General features: G+C 42.7%; 1 protein-coding gene across 1 annotated transcript; it reads right to left on the bottom strand.

Moving 5' to 3' along the window:
- Nucleotides 1-14,368: 14,368 nt before the first annotated feature.
- Nucleotides 14,369-19,763, bottom strand: LOC131702710 (three prime repair exonuclease 2-like). The gene is made up of 2 exons (XM_059004502.1): nt 19,591-19,763; nt 14,369-15,402 (listed from the first exon to the last, which is right to left on the bottom strand). The coding sequence occupies exons 1-2, from the start codon at nt 19,746-19,748 to the stop codon at nt 14,625-14,627; spliced, it is 936 nt and encodes a 311-aa protein (XP_058860485.1). The 5' UTR covers nt 19,749-19,763; the 3' UTR covers nt 14,369-14,624.
- Nucleotides 19,764-19,857: the final 94 nt, after the last annotated feature.

Here is a 19,857-nt window from a genome sequence, read left to right as displayed (position 1 = left end):
GTCTTGCCAGCCAATCTTGCGTTGTTCCACACTCTCCCATCTCATCCATTCTCCCTGCTTGGCCTGGGAAATGGCCTTTATACACCTCATCCTCTCCTCCTGCTTTTGCACCTCGTTGACTACCAGCTTCCTCCTTTGAGCTGGGGCTGCCTTGTGCCATGTAGGAGGAGCTGAACTGAAACCAAGACCCCCTCTTCCATGCTGAACTTGCCCCATGATATCACCAATTCGAAGGGCAGCCTTTGCATCTTCCACAGCTTTCTTTGCCGCCCACTTTCTTCCAGTTTTCAACACAGGTGCTGCCTCCCTTACGCATTTATCGCGTGACTCTACTAATGTCATTTCCAGTCTGACCTTGGCACACTTAAACTCCTCGGTTAGAGCAGAGACTGGTAGCTGCAGTATTCCTTTACCATAAAGTCCCACTCTGCTGAGGCAGCGTGGAACTCCCAACCATTTTCTGATGTATGAACTGATTAAAGCTTCCAGCTTCTCTACTGTTGACAAAGAAACCTCGTATACAGTCAGTGGCCACAGCAACCTCGGCAGTAGACCAAACTGAAAGCACCAGAGTTTTAGTTTACCTGGTAGAGCGCAGCTGTCTATGCTCTTCAACCCTTCTACTGCTTGTTGTCTAACTTCTCCCACACGAACTGTGTCCTTTAGATCCCCGTCGTACCATCTCCCAAGACTCTTCACTGGCTTCTCAGACACTGTTGGTCTTGCCTCACCATTAATGAAGAATGTTTTATCTACTACTTTGCCTTTAATTATAGAGATGCTCCTTGATTTAGTGGGCTTGAATTGCATTCGTGCCCATTCAGTGTTTTTGGTTAATTTGCCCAATAATCGATTAGTGCAGGCTACTGTTGTAGTCATGGTTGTCATGTCATCCATGATGCTCGAATTGGTGGTAGTCGCATTCCAGAAGCCAAGCGCTCTCCTCCTACTACCCATTTTGATGCCCTAATGATTACTTCCATTGCCATGGTAAAAGCCAGTGGAGAAATGGTGCATCCTGCCATTATTCCAACCTCTAGGCATTGCCATGTAGTGCTGAATTCTGAAGTTGAAAAACGGAATTGTAAATCTCCAAAATAGGCTTTCACTAAATATGTTATTGTCATCGGTACACTGAAAAAATCAAATGCTGCCCAAAGTAGTTCATGTGGCACTGAACCATATGCATTAGCCAAATCCAGGAATGTCACATGGAGCTCCTTCCTCTCCTTTTTAGCTGATTGAATTTGTTGCCAGATCACATTGATGTGTTCTAAGCAACCTGGGAAACCTGGAATGCCCGCTTTTTGTATTGAAGTGTCAATGAAGCAGTTCTTTAATAGGTAAGCTGACAATCTCTGAGCAATAATGCTGAAGAAAATCTTGCCTTCTACGTTTAATAGGGAAATGGGACGAAACTGACTGATGCTTGTAGAATCTTTTTCTTTAGGTATAAAGACTCCACCTGCTCGGCGCCATGCTCTTGGTACAACCTGTTTTTCCCATGCCACTTTCATCAATTTCCACAGAATTCGTAGAACTCCTGAAGCACTCTTGTACACTCTGTACGGAACTCCATTAGGCCCTGGAGATGATGAAGCCCTTGCTTTTTTCACAGCCTGCTCTATTTCTTTCCACTTAGGTGCACAGTCCTCCATTTGGTATTCTGGTGGATTGATAGGTGGGATGTCTGACGGAATTGACATAGGCTCCTGCCTTTTTGAATCTGTATGTGTTTCCTCCAAATATCTCTCCAGCTCAACCTTAGATGCTTTTAGTGTGCCATTCTTCTCACTGGTGAATAACTTCTTTACAAATTTGAATGGGTCTTTATAAAAGTTAGCTCTCGCACGCTCCTTCTTTTTGTAGCGTTTCCGTAGGCGCTCAGCTCTGCGCAATGTTGCAAGCTTATCTTTTATGACCTTTTGTAAGAGATTGAGTCCCTCCTTCTGACTTTGTTCTGCTCTTCTCCATTGGTTCCTCAGCTGTCTCCTTTCTCTAACTAAGCGTTCAATCTCCTGCTGCCGTCTAGACTTTCCAGGAATAGTTTGTACTTTTTCCTTCCTTTTTCAACTCCAAACCTCTCACTTCCATATGCGTAGATGATGTCCCCAAATTTATCCAGCTTCTTTTCAACTGTTCCACTTAATCTTTCCAATGCAACGCAGAGATCTGTGTTTACTGTGTCCCATGCAGTTTTCTCACAAGCTCTTGGCCATTTAACTCCAGGCTTGTGCCCGTTGAGGTTCTTTTCTCTCTTATGCTGGTTTGTCTGACCGGGTTCACAAGGATCATTAGGTTCATCACTAGCTGTGTCCATGCAAGTCCTCCTCACATCTATGACAGGGGTGCTGATATCCTGCGAACTGTGGTTTGCTTCCTGTCGCTGGATTTCATTCGACTGACTTGACTGACTTCGTAAGAAGTACTGATCAATGCGAGGCCCTTGTCCCTTCTCCCTCAAGCATTTCATTCTCCCTTGATGAATCTTCAAACCCCTGACCGTTGTCGCCTTGCTCCAGCCGCAGACACAAACCTGGAGTTCCATGTCTTTGTTAACTGCAGATCTTGAACTAGTCTTTTGTGAAGTACTCTCCATACTCATATCCGTTTCCGTTCCTAAGTCGTTAACCGTGTTGTCCAACGTTGAGTCATCTTCCGCCCCCGCTCTCGCAGACTCTAGGGGTATTTTTCTCTTTAATTTCTTAGAAGCCTTGGGCGGGTGTCTCCAGCATCCTGTAAACACAGAGCTGGATACTGCCGACAAGGGTAGCTAACCCTTACCAGCCACAATGGGGTCTCTTTCCTCCTGTCAGCTGTCTCTCCAGGCTGTCACAAGGTCTTTCCCTTGTTGCCAGCTGCACTATTCACAGCAGTCACTGGACGTATCCAGATCTTCATGATTTCCATTACACGAGAGTAGATGTTAAAACTTCATGCTGATTTGAACTCGGCTCTCGCCAAGATAAGCACCAACTAAAAGACGTAGCTTTACAGTAAACTAATGTGATCCATATGTGTCTCCATCCATTTATGTTTCATTCCATATGATGATGTAGATATCCTTCTGTCTGAAGTGTAATGCTGGCTCCAGGGATCAGCTTATCTTGCCTCCCTGGCGCATCAGCACACACAACGGCTGCGATGCTGGCTCCGGGGATCAACCACAGTGCGGCCTCCCCAGCGCATCAGCATGACAACCGTCTGGATTGAGCTAAGTAGGGTACATCTCTGGGTTTTTCAAGTGGGCACCTTCCATCCTCAGTGTTACGTCGACTAGCCCACGACACCTCAAGAGGGCTCGACGGTGATTCTGGCGTCCCAGCATCACCCCCCTCCGTCCCCCACTCAACTCAGCCCAGCTTACTTACCTGTACATCAGCGTTTCTTTCTTTCTATTGTGCTTGAGATCCCCAGCCAGAATCTTTCCGTCTCAACCACAGCCAGTTGCTGCTCCTCTCTGCTGCTTCAGATAAGTTCTTCACTGTGCGACGCAACTCTTGGCCACTGAATCCGACGTCTCTGAGAAACCGGGTTGTAGAGTGTGCCACAAATCCTCGACAACCCACTTCCACTTGGTAAACCCGAACTCTCCATCCTCGCTGTTCCGCTTCAGTGGCTAGTTGAGCATACCGCAGTTTCTTCCTCTCATACGCCTCATCTACAGCATCCTCCCATGGCACTGTTAACTCTACCAGGTGAACAAGGCGTGCTGATCCAGACCACAAGACAATATCTGGTCGAAGGTTAGTGGTGGCAATCTCAGGTGGAAAAATAAGCCGTTGACCAACATCTGCCAGCATTTTCCAGTCTCTAGCAGCTTCCAGTTGTCCTGGGCGAGGATTGGTTTTAACACCTTTTCTTGGTGGTTGCTCTCCTGGGCGGAGGAATGTTGTCTTTTGTGTGTAATGTTTTGATGGAACAGGTGACAACTTATTGGTCATGTTACGCTTGTCTTCCAATGCTAAGGCCAAACATCGCAGCACCTGGTCATGGCGCCAAGTAAACCGTCCTTGGCTAAGAGCCACCTTACATCCTGTCAAAATGTGCCTTAATGTTGCAGGTGATGAACACAAAGGACATGAGGGATCCTCTCCTACCCAGAGGTTTAGGTTCTGTGGTGATGGGAGAACATCATATGTTGACCTGATGAGGAAACTGATCCTGCTCTGTTCCATTGACCATAGGTCTTGCCAGCCAATCTTGCGTTGTTCCACACTCTCCCATCTCATCCATTCTCCCTGCTTGGCCTGGGAAATGGCCTTTATACACCTCATCCTCTCCTCCTGCTTTTGCACCTCGTTGACTACCAGCTTCCTCCTTTGAGCTGGGGCTGCCTTGTGCCATGTAGGAGGAGCTGAACTGAAACCAAGACCCCCTCTTCCATGCTGAACTTGCCCCATGATATCACCAATTCGAAGGGCAGCCTTTGCATCTCCCACAGCTTTCTTTGCCGCCCACTTTCTTCCAGTTTTCAACACAGGTGCTGCCTCCCTTACGCATTTATCGCGTGACTCTACTAATGTCATTTCCAGTCTGACCTTGGCGCACTTAAACTCCTCGGTTAGAGCAGAGACTGGTAGCTGCAGTATTCCTTTACCATAAAGTCCCACTCTGCTGAGGCAGCGTGGAACTCCCAACCATTTTCTGATGTATGAACTGATTAAAGCTTCCAGCTTCTCTACTGTTGTCAAAGAAACCTCGTACACAGTCAGTGGCCACAGCAACCTCGGCAGTAGACCAAACTGAAAGCACCAGAGTTTTAGTTTACCTGGTAGAGCGCAGCTGTCTATGCTCTTCAACCCTTCTACTGCTTGTTGTCTAACTTCTCCCACACGAACTGTGTCCTTTAGATCCCCGTCGTACCATCTCCCAAGACTCTTCACTGGCTTCTCAGACACTGTTGGTATTGCCTCACCATTAATGAAGAATGTTTTATCTACTACTTTGCCTTTAATTATAGAGATGCTCCTTGATTTAGTGGGCTTGAATTGCATTCGTGCCCATTCAGTGTTTTTGGTTAATTTGCCCAATAATCGATTAGTGCAGGCTACTGTTGTAGTCATGGTTGTCATGTCATCCATGTATGCTCGAATTGGTGGTAGTCGCATTCCAGAAGCCAAGCGCTCTCCTCCTACTACCCATTTTGATGCCCTAATGATTACTTCCATTGCCATGGTAAAAGCCAGTGGAGAAATGGTGCATCCTGCCATTATTCCAACCTCTAGGCATTGCCATGTAGTGCTGAATTCTGAAGTTGAAAAACGGAATTGCAAATCTCCAAAATAGGCTTTCACTAAATTTGTTATTGTCATCGGTACACTGAAAAAATCAAATGCTGCCCAAAGAAGTTAATGTGGCACTGAACCATATGCATTAGCCAAATCCAGGAATGTCACATGGAGCTCCTTCCTCTCCTTTTTATGTGTTCTAAGCAACCTGGGAAACCTGGAATGCCCGCTTTTTGTATTGAAGTGTCAATGAAGCAGTTCTTTAATAGGTAAGCTGACAATCTCTGAGCAATAATGCTGAAGAAAATCTTGCCTTCTATGTTTAATAGGGAAATGGGACGAAACTGACTGATGCTTGTAGAATCTTTTTCTTTAGGTATAAAGACTCCACCTGCTCGGCGCCATGCTCTTGGTACAACCTGTTTTTCCCATGCCACTTTCATCAATTTCCACAGAATTCGTAGAACTCCTGAAGCACTCTTGTACACTCTGTACGGAACTCCATTAGGCCCTGGAGATGATGAAGCCCTTGCTTTTTTCACAGCCTGCTCTATTTCTTTCCACTTAGGTGCACAGTCCTCCATTTGGTATTCTGGTGGATTGATAGGTGGGATGTCTGACGGAATTGACATAGGCTCCTGCCTTTTTGAATCTGTATGTGTTTCCTCCAAATATCTCTCCAGCTCAACCTTAGATGCTTTTAGTGTGCCATTCTTCTCACTGGTGAATAACTTCTTTACAAATTTGAATGGGTCTTTATAAAAGTTAGCTCTCGCACGCTCCTTCTTTTTGTAGCGTTTCCGTAGGCGCTCAGCTCTGCGCAATGTTGCAAGCTTATCTTTTATGACCCTTTGTAAGAGATTGAGTCCCTCCTTCTGACTTTGTTCTGCTCTTCTCCATTGGTTCCTCAGCTGTCTCCTTTCTCTAACTAAGCGTTCAATCTCCTGCTGCCGTCTAGACTTTCCAGGAATAGTTTGTACTTTTTCCTTCCTTTTTTCAACTCCAAACCTCTCACTTCCATATGCGTAGATGATGTCCCCAAATTTATCCAGCTTCTTTTCAACTGTTCCACTTAATCTTTCCAATGCAACGCAGAGATCTGTGTTTACTGTGTCCCATGCAGTTTTCTCACAAGCTCTTGGCCATTTAACTCCAGGCTTGTGCCCGTTGAGGTTCTTTTCTCTCTTATGCTGGTTTGTCTGACCGGGTTCACAAGGATCATTAGGTTCATCACTAGCTGTGTCCATGCAAGTCCTCCTCACATCTATGACAGGGGTGCTGATATCCTGCGAACTGTGGTTTGCTTCCTGTCGCTGGATTTCATTCGACTGACTTGACTGACTTCGTAAGAAGTACTGATCAATGCGAGGCCCTTGTCCCTTCTCCCTCAAGCATTTCATTCTCCCTTGATGAATCTTCAAACCCCTGACCGTTGTTGCCTTGCTCCAGCCGCAGACACAAACCTGGAGTTCCATGTCTTTGTTAACTGCAGATCTTGAACTAGTCTTTTGTGAAGTACTCTCCATACTCATATCCGTTTCCGTTCCTAAGTCGTTAACCGTGTTGTCCAACGTTGAGTCATCTTCCGCCCCCGCTCTCGCAGACTCTAGGGGTATTTTTCTCTTTAATTTCTTAGAAGCCTTGGGCGGGTGTCTCCAGCATCCTGTAAACACAGAGCTGGATACTGCCGACAAGGGTAGCTAACCCTTACCAGCCACAATGGGGTCTCTTTCCTCCTGTCAGCTGTCTCTCCAGGCTGTCACAAGGTCTTTCCCTTGTTGCCAGCTGCACTATTCACAGCAGTCACTGGACGTATCCAGATCTTCATGATTTCCATTACACGAGAGTAGATGTTAAAACTTCATGCTGATTTGAACTCGGCTCTCGCCAAGATAAGCACCAACTAAAAGACGTAGCTTTACAGTAAACTAATGTGATCCATATGTGTCTCCATCCATTTATGTTTCCTTCCATATGATGATGTAGATATCCTTCTGTCTGAAGTGTAATGCTGGCTCCAGGGATCAGCTTATTTTGCCTCCCTGGCGCATCAGCACACACAACGGATGCGATGCTGGCTCCGGGGATCAACCACAGTGCGGCCTCCCCAGCGCATCAGCATGACAACCGTCTGGATTGAGCTAAGTAGGGTACATCTCTGGGGTTTTCAAGTGGGCACCTTCCATCCTCAGTGTTACGTCGACTAGCCCACGACACCTCAAGAGGGCTCGACGGTGATTCTGGCGTCCCAGCATCACCCCCCTCCGTCCCCCACTCAACTCAGCCCAGCTTACTTACCTGTACATCAGCGTTTCTTTCTTTCTATTGTGCTTGAGATCCCCAGCCAGAATCTTTCCGTCTCAACCACAGCCAGTTGCTGCTCCTCTCTGCTGCTTCAGATAAGTTCTTCACTGTGCGACACAACTCTTGGCCACTGAATCCGACGTCTCTGAGAAACCGGGTTGTAGAGTGTGCCACAAATCCTCGACAACCCACTTCCACTGGGTAAACCCGAACTCTCCATCCTCGCTGTTCCGCTTCAGTGGCTAGTTGAGCATACTGCGGTTTCTTCCTCTCATACGCCTCATCTACAGCATCCTCCCATGGCACTGTTAACTCTACCAGGTGAACAAGGTGTGCTGATCCAGACCACAAGACAATATCTGGTCGAAGGTTAGTGCTGGCAATCTCAGGTGGAAAAATAAGCCGTTGACCAACATCTGCCAGCATTTTCCAGTCTCTAGCAGCTTCCAGTTGTCCTGGGCGAGGATTGGTTTTAACACCTTTTCTTGGTGGTTGCTCTCCTGGGCGGAGGAATGTTGTCTTTTGTGTGTAATGTTTTGATGGAACAGGTGACAACTTATTGGTCATGTTACGCTTGTCTTCCAATGCTAAGGCCAAACATCGCAGCACCTGGTCATGGCGCCAAGTAAACCGTCCTTGGCTAAGAGCCACCTTACATCCTGTCAAAATGTGCCTTAATGTTGCAGGTGATGAACACAAAGGACATGAGGGATCCTCTCCTACCCAGAGGTTTAGGTTCTGTGGTGATGGAAGAACATCATATGTTGACCTGATGAGGAAACTGATCCTGCTCTGTTCCATTGACCATAGGTCTTGCCAGCCAATCTTGCGTTGTTCCACACTCTCCCATCTCATCCATTCTCCCTGCTTGGCCTGGGAAATGGCCTTTATACACCTCATCCTCTCCTCCTGCTTTTGCACCTCGTTGACTACCAGCTTCCTCCTTTGAGCTGGGGCTGCCTTGTGCCATGTAGGAGGAGCTGAACTGAAACCAAGACCCCCTCTTCCATGCTGAACTTGCCCCATGATATCACCAATTCGAAGGGCAGCCTTTGCATCTTCCACAGCTTTCTTTGCCGCCCACTTTCTTCCAGTTTTCAACACAGGTGCTGCCTCCCTTACGCATTTGTCATGTGACTCTACTGATGTCATTTCCAGTTTGACCTTGGCGCACTTAAACTCCTCGGTTAGAGTTTGCTTACTATTCCAGAATCTAAATCATTAATGTAGATTAGGAATCGCAGAGATCCTAATACTGAACCCTGTGGTACACCACTGGTTACCTCGCTCCATTTTGAGGTTTCTCCTCTAATCAGTACTTTCTGTTTTCTACATGTTTCTACAAATCAGTGGAGACAAACAGTTAACTGCATATTGAACCAGATAATTGAATCTTATTGGGCTTTTTTTTTTTTCTTTTGAATTCCTACATTGAAATGGTTCAGTACCTATCTTTAATTCCACTTATTAAACTAAGAAAACACATCCAGGTATAACTTATTTGAGATTTCCAATCCAAGTGTGAAAAAATGTAACATACCTCAGAGCTATACATAGATTCAGAGGCCCTTGGAAATAGTAAAGATATCATGTCTTCTCTTTCCTTTAGGAGAGGCCAAATTGAAGTCTCTTTAAGACCCTTCTGCAGCTGTTTTACCTGCCTTGTTGTTCTGCCAATAACCTAACAGAACAGTTCAGAACTAAACTAATGTCATTTTTGTTTTAAATGAATAACAAAAGTAAATAAAATATTACTAAGCATGTACACATAGGAATTGACACAATTTAAAAAAAAAAGTTAACTAATGGAAAGCCAGTTTTAAGTTCATTACAAAAAACTAATTGTGAACCTAGAATGGAAATGTACAAAATAGAAATCATTCAAGTTATTACAGCGTGAAGGAGTAGTTTCTCCATCAGCCAGCACCTATTTTCCTTGGTCACCCCGGAAGATCCCAGCTAACTGCAAGTTGTAGAATGATATTCTTTTCTTCTTCCGTGAGATCTTTGGTTCCCCCAAGCTAGAACACAGAGAAAACAGATGTACAAACACACATACACCATCAGTGGGTAATGCAGCTCAAAATGAATCTCAAAGCATCATAATAAAGATATTTCAACACTTTTCAAGTCAAACCTTATGAATTTTAAGTATGAACATGTGCACACATACTTGAAATGAAAATACTATTACTTGTTAATGTAATAGTCTCACTAATGTCAATGTCTGGGCAATCTTCAATTTATATGGTGGCTTTGTCTGGTGAACCTCCAAGCAAAACATGTATGATTGCAGGACTCAGTCCAGCTAGGCATGGACCACCAAGAATGACAGAATGGGCAATTATTCGTCCAGCAACTTGTAACAAGTCGCTCTCCAGAAGGAATTTGGACGTTGATGGAATTAGGTGATTAGGTGTCAAGCGTGATGATGAGTGATGCTCTTTCTTTTATAAATGGTTCGAAAATGTTTAATCTGGTCTTGCTTGGGAACAATGATTTCATTCCAACAGCTCTAAAATAGTCTATTAAAACAAACACAGAAGCTGCCCCTGCTGAAGATCAAATTCACGACCTTCAGATTATGAGACTGATGCGCTACCTACTGCGCTAAGGAGGCAGAGACACCTCATGGTCGCCATTTATCAACCCTGTCCTACAAATTTCCAAAGCCGAGGGAAAACACGCATACAACAACAATCGCGAGCCAGGCAGGAGTCGAACCTACAATCTTCTGATGTGTAGTCAGACTATCCATTGTGCCACTGGCCCCTGTGTTCTGGAAGCACTGTTAACGCACACTCAGCAACAAGACGAAAAACAGTGGTGGCAGCTATTGACTGCTGCAGTCAGCTGAGCTGGCTAGCCTTTTGCTGAATTGTGTTTTTTTTTTCCTACCTGGTTTTACTGGTAATGAGAATAAAAAGAAGGAACGAAACCTAAGGCAACAACAACAACAACAACAACAACAACAACAACAACAACAACAACAACAACAACAACAACAACAACAACAACAACAACAACAACAACAACAACAACAACAACAACAACATCATCATCATCATCATCATCAAATAAAAATAAGTTAATCTTTTTTGCCTAGCTCTGGGCAGCCACGTGTCATACATTGTCAAGTGTGGGGTGATGTATCTTAAAAAAAAGGATGGTGAGTAAGTAGATTCAAGAAACTGCACAGAGTCCTTTTCTTCACTCAGTTGTTAGGTTTATTGAAATATGCAGGGAGTCTGGTCCCAGGTACAGGACAAACAGAATACTCGTTCTTACAATCTTTTGCATGACATTAAATACCCCTCTGTACAGATGGTCCACCTCCTCTTTCTCTGGCACTTAACCAATAGAAAAGGTACAACACATTATCCTGTTACCATATATTTAATTTAGTGTGAGTGTGTGTGTGTCTGTGTGTGTGTGTGTGTGTGTGTGTGTAATCTAGTGTGACGACCTCTGAACTCAGTGCATTCTTCAGACCCCTGGTGCCAAAAAGGTCCATCCATCTGGCTTTTGTTATCCTCTTGAGACCCTTTGATTCCAGTGGAATTATCTCTTTGGATCTCTCTGAAGTCTTAGAGCCTGGCCCCTTCTGGTCCACAGCATTGTTATCTTGTTAGCTTGCAGTCAATGTTGGGCAAGAAGCTTGTAGACGCAAGGTCTCTTATCAATTGTTAGCAGTACATGCAATTTGAACCAAAGTCTGCTACCTGCAGTATTAGTCTCTTTTCAGAAAAGAACACCAGTATAGCTCTGCCAGTTCACATGCGTAGCAAACTGTTAATCAATTCTCGATCCATGTTTTCCAACATGAGGAATTAGCGCAAATGGTAGAGCGCTTGTTTAGCATGCGAGAAGTAGCGGGATCGATACCCGCATTCTCCAATGGATGCTCTTTCTTTAATAAATGGTTCGAAAATGTTCAACCTGGTCTTACTTGGGAACAATGATTTCATTCCAACAGCTGTAAAATAGTCTATTAAAAAAAAAGCAGAAGCTGCCCCCTCTGAGGATCGAACACAGGATATTGTTAGCATATAGGTAATATTTTTTTTTATCTTATTATAGTTTCCATAAGTTTACATATAATAGAAGTCAGGCTGAACAACCTGACTCTGTCCCAATCCAAAATTAACCTTTTATTGCCAATATTCATATTTTGATCTCCTTTATCATATGAGCAAAAAAAGTTTGTATGGAACATTTTAGGAAACAAATACCAATAATAATATTCATGAATACTAAATAAAGTAACAAACCACAATATTATATAACAATAACTTTTATTTATTATATATCAATAACTTCCATTTATTATACTTTATATCAATAACTCGTATTGTATAACAAGAACTCTCATTTATTGTAAATCAATTAACTCAAAGTAAACAACTTAATTGTATCAACAAGTATGTGGTAAAAAACATAACTCATAGCAAACCCTACTTTACAGCATGTTATAATATAAGCTCTATTATTCCTGCTTTTATTATTTGGCTGCCAGGTTTTTTCTTCCCTCGGCATCAAATGCAATCTTTCAAATTGAGCAAAAAATGCAAAGAAGCGATAGCTTAGAGATATTGATGCAAATCTATTTAGCCATTATCTTTCATTCTTATTTGTTCATGGATTTATGTTGGTTAGGGTGTGCCGTAGCTGTACATAATCATTTTATAAAATTTCTTTTGCATATTTTCTAAACTGAGCATTGTTTTTGTAGCGTCGCAGGCACACATGCATACAGGTTTTTTTTCTGTGGTAATATAACAGAGTGATTATGTATGTAATATGTTGCAGTCTCACAACTGATGAAATGTGATAGATCCGAAGAGATCCTCTGATATTTGCACCTTGCTGATAACAGCAGACTACCTGTTGGAGACAAGCTTGGCAAGATAACGCCATTCTATGAAATGATGAATGAGAGATTCCTCAAGGCTTCCAGATTGACCAAATCTGTGTATAGATGAAGCCATGATTCCCTATTATGGGAAGCACTCAGCTAAACAGTTCATGAAGAGGGGAATATTTTACCGGTTTCATTGTTTCATTTCAGTGAACACACACCCGAGGAGATGCACATTTTCACCCCGTCCCATATATGGGATGCTAGGCATTAATGGGTTAAGCTATAATTCTGCTGTATTTGTAGGTTGTTTAAATTTGTTATCTATATATTTACACTGATAGCCCACTTTAACAGAAAGCTGATTATGCAGCAGATGAGAACACTGTTGAGTGCTTTTTTCAAAATATATACATCTCTCAGAGATTAAATTAACTTCTGCTTAACCCAGCAGATGCTGCTTGTATTTCAAGCTATAATTCGGCTGGTTTTGTGTTTTTTTTTTTCTTTTTTATAATTATTTTTATACTAACAGTGAGAGGCAGGGTCTCGCCACACCAGCACTCACAGTAAACTTAACCCTACCTACACAGACAGTTGTATGCAGACACATAACACAAAGGCAAAGGTGTGAGACTACTGACAAAGGATCAAAGCATTCCATTGCTACAGGATTTCTATGAGGAGAACAGCCACAGCATTAGGAACAGTAACTAGGGCTATACCTCTACTGGAAAAACAGTACATACATTTTAAGAATAACGAGAGAAAACATGTAAATAATGATTTTTTAAAAACACTTAATTTCCATGAATTAACACGAAAATTGTATCTAGTTCAGTATGTACTGTAACACAGGAGAAACAGTTATAATACCAGGAATTACAAATTTATTGAGATCTGGGGAATGTCCCGAGCAGTGCGGATATTCCCCGCCTCTCACTAGCCCTTTTCTTTAACCACTGGACCGCACAGCCTCCTATAAGAACTCATTCCAGAAAGAACTCGATATTTAAATCGCTGCGCCGTGCATAATAGAAATATAAATACGAGTAAAACACAATTCTTATTATTTTACATTTATCATAACTGCGGAAATGAACCCTAAGCAGTTTTTAAATAAGGTATATTTACATTTTCAAGTGCCACAGACGAATAGGTAGACCACAGCTAATCAAAACATTGGGGTTTTAGAAACCAATTATAAACATATTCTATTTTATAGTAATAATAATAATAACAATAGTATTTTTAAACAAAATCAGTTCTGAGCAGAATATTTCTAAGCATATATAACGCCCAATGCAATATCATCATGACTATGCACAATGTGCAAAAGACATGGGATTCGTAGAATGATATTCTTACCAAAGCACGGAAAATTGAAGGATTCAATTAATCGCTGTGCATTTGATCACACAGCGCACGTTTGCGATCACCTTGGTTAATCTGGTATGCAATGCTTGTAAATGCATGGATTATATTTAGCTTCATATGCCATTCATGCATGCATTCCGAATGGTTCTCAAATACTCTTGTTTTTTATTATGTATGTGATACGTCTCTGTGTTAAGATGCTTTGACTCAGTTCAGGAGTTGCTAGTCAGTTCAAACACAGACTAGATCAGCCCAGCCTAGAAATCCATCTAGTAATCTGCCATTTTTTAATCAAGTTTTGCTGGTAATACACTAGTTGTGCTCTAGATTGTGCTGCTGCGTACTAATATGTATGCTCTACTCTCTCTCTCTGTCTCTGTCTCTCTCTCAAATGTGTAAAGAATACCTTTTTTATATAAATTCTGTTCTTGTTTATTAAAAAAATAAATATACGTTTGTTTAAAACATTTTTACTGTACCTGATCCCCAAGAGTATATTTTGAAATACATAAAAAAAACTTGCTTTTCAAGCTGTTAAAATACACTACAATTAAATAAAAACTACACAAAGGTTAGATTTCAATACCATTGGACACAGCAAAGCACGTGCTTATCTGACATTTATAACAGTACGTTAAAAGCCTGTATATTCATCCACTATTACAAAAATCAGTAAAAAAAAGCCAAAATCACAATTATTTGTTCTGTAACATTTAGTTCAGTATGACCATTACATTGCATCAACAGTGATAGTACACATAAAAACAAGGACTTTGGTTAACATTACATTATAAAATTCCTGGATAACTGTGCATGCCTGATAAGCGGCAGCCTGCCTGTGCGTTTCTATAGAGCTAGCCCAACCCTAAAGCCTGGCTCGATCTCGCCACCTTCATCTGTCTTTTGGGTGTACCTCCATTCTGAGTTTCTTGGGGCGTCCTCAGTGGTTTTCGGGGGCTGGGGTTGTACATAGGGGGGGTACTTTCCCAGGGGCAGGCGTTGAGATCAGCCCAGACGAGCAGATCCCTGGCCTGGCTGAGAAACACGGCGATGAGGGTGCTCACGTCTGCTTCAGCGCAGTGAGACACAGGGGGGTAGCTCTGATAGAAACGCCTGTACAGCGTGGCTAAGCTGTAACCCCTGTGGTTCTGTGGGGATTGGGGGTCCCAGAGGATCTCTCGGAGGGCTCTGTAGGAATCGGCACAGAACACACCGGGAGGGAGATCCGAATCCTGACGCAGCAGCTCCGTCCGCAGGAGAGGAAAGTCGTAGCGGAAGCTGTTGCCGGAGGGGCCTGTCTCTGCAGGAAGCCGTTGAGGAGGGACACTGCCACCTTGTCGAAGCCGGGCTTGCAGTTTTCGGTCAGGTTCTCGTTGCTCAAGCCGCTCAGCTCCAGCGTGCGTTGACAGACCAGTTTGTGTGGGTCGGCACAGAGGCAGAGCTTGTCCATGACTCGGGGGAGCTGCGGCCCGACTCTGCCCCCTCTGGGGGGGGTGCTCCAGGGAGAAGCGATGGACGGCAGCCAGGCACAGTTCTGTCACTCGCGGACGGTCATCTCTGAGCCCTGTTGCTTCCAAGTCCAGGAAGACAAAGGTTTGGAAGGGTGCTGACATCTGGTGGTAGTTGGGGGAACTGCAATTTAAAAAAAAAAATTATAAACTATAGATCTAATATTAAGGACATTGAAAACAAAAAAAATTAAACAATAATTGGTGATGTCGATCATATCTAGATAACCATGGTTTTTAATATATATATATATTTTTTTTACAAAAGTATCTTCAGCACAACATTAACATTATAAGAGTACCAGTAAAATCCTAAATATAATTAATTTGTTCAGTTAATTCCATTACACATTTTTTTTAGGTATTATGTATTTAATACTGGGAACTTCAACTATATTGTACGTAACTTTGCATCGTGAAACCTTTGCTAAGTGTTTGAACACTGGTTGGTACGGCTGTATTCAGCATGGTCTTTGATTGGATGCTTCTCTAAGGTGAAATCTGGTTTCCTGTGGATTTCACAGGGGTGGAATCTGCCTTTGAAAGATGAGGTGTTAGTTGTGATTAGATTAGGCGTCTTTGAAAACGAATGCCATGGTTGCTCACATTAGCATTACAATTCAACACTATCTGCCCAGCGTTTGTTTTCCAGACTGGTTTATTTTTTCTCTTTGTCGTCTTACAGGTAATATCAAATTTTGCTCAGATACATTTACTTCACAATGCTTCCCTATGCTTTACCATGCCTCTCTGTGCTTTACAATGCTTCCCTATGCTTTACCAGACCTCTCTGTGCTTCACAATGCTTCCCTATGCTTTACCATGCCTCTCTGTGCTTTACAATGCTTCCCTATGCTTTACCATGCCTCTCTGTGCTTTACAATGCTTCCCTATGCTTTACCAGACCTCTCTGTGCTTCACAATGCTTCCCTATGCTTTACCAGACCTCTCTGTGCTTTACAATGCTTCCCTATGCTTTACCAGACCTCTCTGTGTTTTACAATGCTTCCCTATGCTTTACCACACATCTCTGTGCTTGCCTATGCTTCCCTATGCTTTACCAGACCTCTCTGTGCTTTACAATGCTTCCCTATGCTTTACCACACCTCGCTGTGCTTTACAATGCTTCCCTATGCTTTACCAGACCTCTCTGTGCTTTACAATGCTTCCCTATGCTTTACCACACCTCTCTGTGCTTTACAATGCTTCCCTATGCTTCACCAGACCTCTCTGTGCTTTACAATGCTTCCCTATGTTTTACCAGACCTCTCTGTGCTTCACAATGCTTCCCTATGCTTTACCAGACCTCTTTGTGCTTTACAATGCTTCCCTATGCTTTACCACACGTCTCTGTGCTTTACAATGCATCCCTATGCTTTACCAGACCTCTCTGTGCTTTACAATGCTTCCCTATGCTTTACCACACCTCTCTGTGCTTTACAATGCTTCCCTATGCTTTACCAGACCTCTCTGTGCTTTACAATGCATCCCTATGCTTTACCATGCCTCTCTGTGCTTTACAATGCTTCCCTATGCTTTACCAGACCTCTCTGTGCTTTACAATGCTTCCCTATGCTTTACCATGCCTCTCTGTGCTTTACAATGCATCCCTATGCTTTACCAGACCTCTCTGTGCTTTACAATGCTTCCCTATGCTTTACCAGACTTCTCTGTGCTTTACAATGCTTCCCTATGCTTTACCAGACCTCTCTGTGCTTTACAATGCATCCCTATGCTTTACCACACCTCTCTGTGCTTTACAATGCTTCCCTATGCTTTACCACACCTCTCTGTGCTTTACAATGCTTCCCTATGCTTTACCAGACCTCTCTGTGCTTTACAATGCATCCCTATGCTTTACCATGCCTCTCTGTGCTTTACAATGCTTCCCTATGCTTTACCAGACCTCTCTGTGCTTTACAATGCTTCCCTATGCTTTACCAGACCTCTCTGTGCTTCACAATGCTAAGTGTAAACCTCAAGTTGTACACAATGATAAAGCATGATGTAACGACGTATTGTAAAATAACAATAAACAACGGATTAATGCGAAAAGCGTTTTCTTTATGGGAGTTGATTATGACATCACTGCTTCAACTATAGGCAACGTTCTGTCTCGTGAGTTTCACGCTAAGTTTAAACAACGCTTCATAAGTAAACTCTTGAGTTAACCAGAATTGCATACTAATCTGCTAATAAATAAATAATAATCGAAAACGGTCAATGCATTTGCTCGGTTTCTTAATAATGTTTATTCGGGACAGTTTTTTATTCCCTGTAAATTGATGCAAAGCAGCGCTTTCCTGAACTCTAGAATTCTTACAGCAGCCAGGGATTCTAAATTCGACTCGCAACGCATTCGATCTTACTGCCAGAATACAGTGGAAACAGCAACAAGTTGGAGCATGTCCCTGTGGAGCTCCACCCGTTACTGTGACGTCATATTGCTATGCCTCAGGGATTGTGGGAAGTGTAGTTTTTGTATTGTTATAGGCAGGTCGGTGAATTATTTATTTTTGTGTGTATGTGAATACAGTATGTATTTTTTTTTGAAATGCATATAATATGTAAAAAACCTCGGATGTCTTCAGGACTGGTGAATCAGAAATCTGCACACGCTTTAAATTTTATGTAAAATACATATTTACACAAAGACGACCACCATCTTTCAAAGCGACTTGTTAATTTGGGCGACTTGTTGGTTTGATTCGCAGATGTCTTCATTTCATTTAGGAATAACGCATTTTAAAGTGTGATTGACTGTAACATGACAGTTACATGTGCAACACCCGCTCGCTCTGAAGGGATAGACAGTGCGATAAGCGCAGACAAATATTATAGATAAATACGGGGCACAGCGTCACCAAGAAACACACAGACAACAAATCCATATGAAACCAATGAGAATGTTTGTTTTTTTATTTCACAGCACATTATCCAATATCTAAGCGATCCACTACACATTTTCCATTAATAACTAAGATTGATCAAAATAGTCATTTGAAATCACCAAATGTGCAAATTGCAATATTGTACTCTAGAAAGTGTTTAGTGCGTCCTAGCAAGGGTACGGTTCCTTAAACAGGCGTACAGCGAGGATAATAATACAAACACTGACCACTGTAAAAACACAAAACATAGGACATGTCTGTCTGTGCAGGGGCGGGAATATCGGAGAGAGAAACATCTGTATAGCAATCTCTTACTTTACTATTAGCTACTGACAGGCTAAAACGCGTAATTCACTCAAGCTCATTGTAAACCGGCACACGACACAGGCAGGCAGGCAGGCAAGCATGAAAGAAAGAAAGAAAGAAAGAAAGAAAGAAAGAAAGAAAGGACAGTTTGCAAGCGATGTGAGCTATTTATATTCAGGTAGGTAAAACTATCATTAAGTCAATTAGTACCCAATAAGGCATTACAAGTGAACTGAATTAAGAAGCCACAAGAAAGTGATACATTGCAAAGTATTAGTCAATAATATATAAGACATTCACTAATCAAACCAAAGTGTAAAATTATTTTTTAATAAAATAAACATACAAATGACAAATACATACTTTAAAGATAAACTGGTATTATCGACCCTGTTTCACCTGTAAATGGTGTGTGAATTACCCTTATAAAATATTACCACGGTAAATGTAGTAGTTTTTACTCATGCGTTGTTTCCTATGGTCATACTATGTATTGACCCCGGTTTATAGTATTTGTTTTATTTCAAATAAGCTTTACCATATCGCTCTGGGATTTAGAATACTCTGTTGATTACAATTAGCTATGCTTTTAGTGTGGTATGCCCGGGTTTGGTGTGTACAAGCAAGCGGTATTGTCTGCATTTTTCGTGCAGCGATGCTCCACGGTGCAATCCAGCTTGGAAACTTCAGAGATGATTTCCACACAGAGCTTCAAAGAGCAACTCTCCGGACTGCTGTGCATCCGCAGGTCAGGTGGTAACACACGACTGAATACGTTTTAAACAAAGGAACTTGATTTGATTTGAAACACTTTAACTCCACTTAAACTAATGTGAGTTGAGTTTTCACTTTGTAGAAAACACCCAGATAGCATGCTGACGTTGGCCCAACGTAATTTTGTCCATCAGCCCAACGTTGGCCCACCGTTGGCGAACAATGGTGGCCCAACGTTGCCAATGGTGGGCCAACGTTGGGCCACCACTGCTTGCCAATGGTGGGCCAACGCTGGGCCGATGGACAAAATGACGTTTAGCCAACGTCAGCATACTACCAGGGTTGTATTTTCAGGATGTGCTCTTGAAATCCCAGTCAAAGAGATGGAGAAGATGACTTACCTGTGGAAGCTGTCCACCATTTTAAGATAGACTCTGAGGTCCATCTTGGTCAGGTGGTCCGGCATTCTGGCATCCACGAGGCACTCCATGAAGTAACTGCGGTACTGAGGTAATCCCAAGCTTGGGAGCCATTCATTTCCGATCCATTCATGATTCATATCACCATAGGCCAGTGTCTGCAACGATACAGCACCCGATTGGTGTAAATGTCATTTGACAGGGCATGACCTACAGGGAGACTATTCTGGTTGCTTTCAAGGTTACAGA

Source organism: Acipenser ruthenus, chromosome 30 (genome assembly GCF_902713425.1).
Source record: "Acipenser ruthenus chromosome 30, fAciRut3.2 maternal haplotype, whole genome shotgun sequence".
Classification (NCBI taxonomy): Eukaryota; Metazoa; Chordata; class Actinopteri; order Acipenseriformes; family Acipenseridae; genus Acipenser; species Acipenser ruthenus.
Note: the sequence above shows the minus strand (reverse complement) of the source record. Positions and strands in the feature narration are given on the sequence as shown.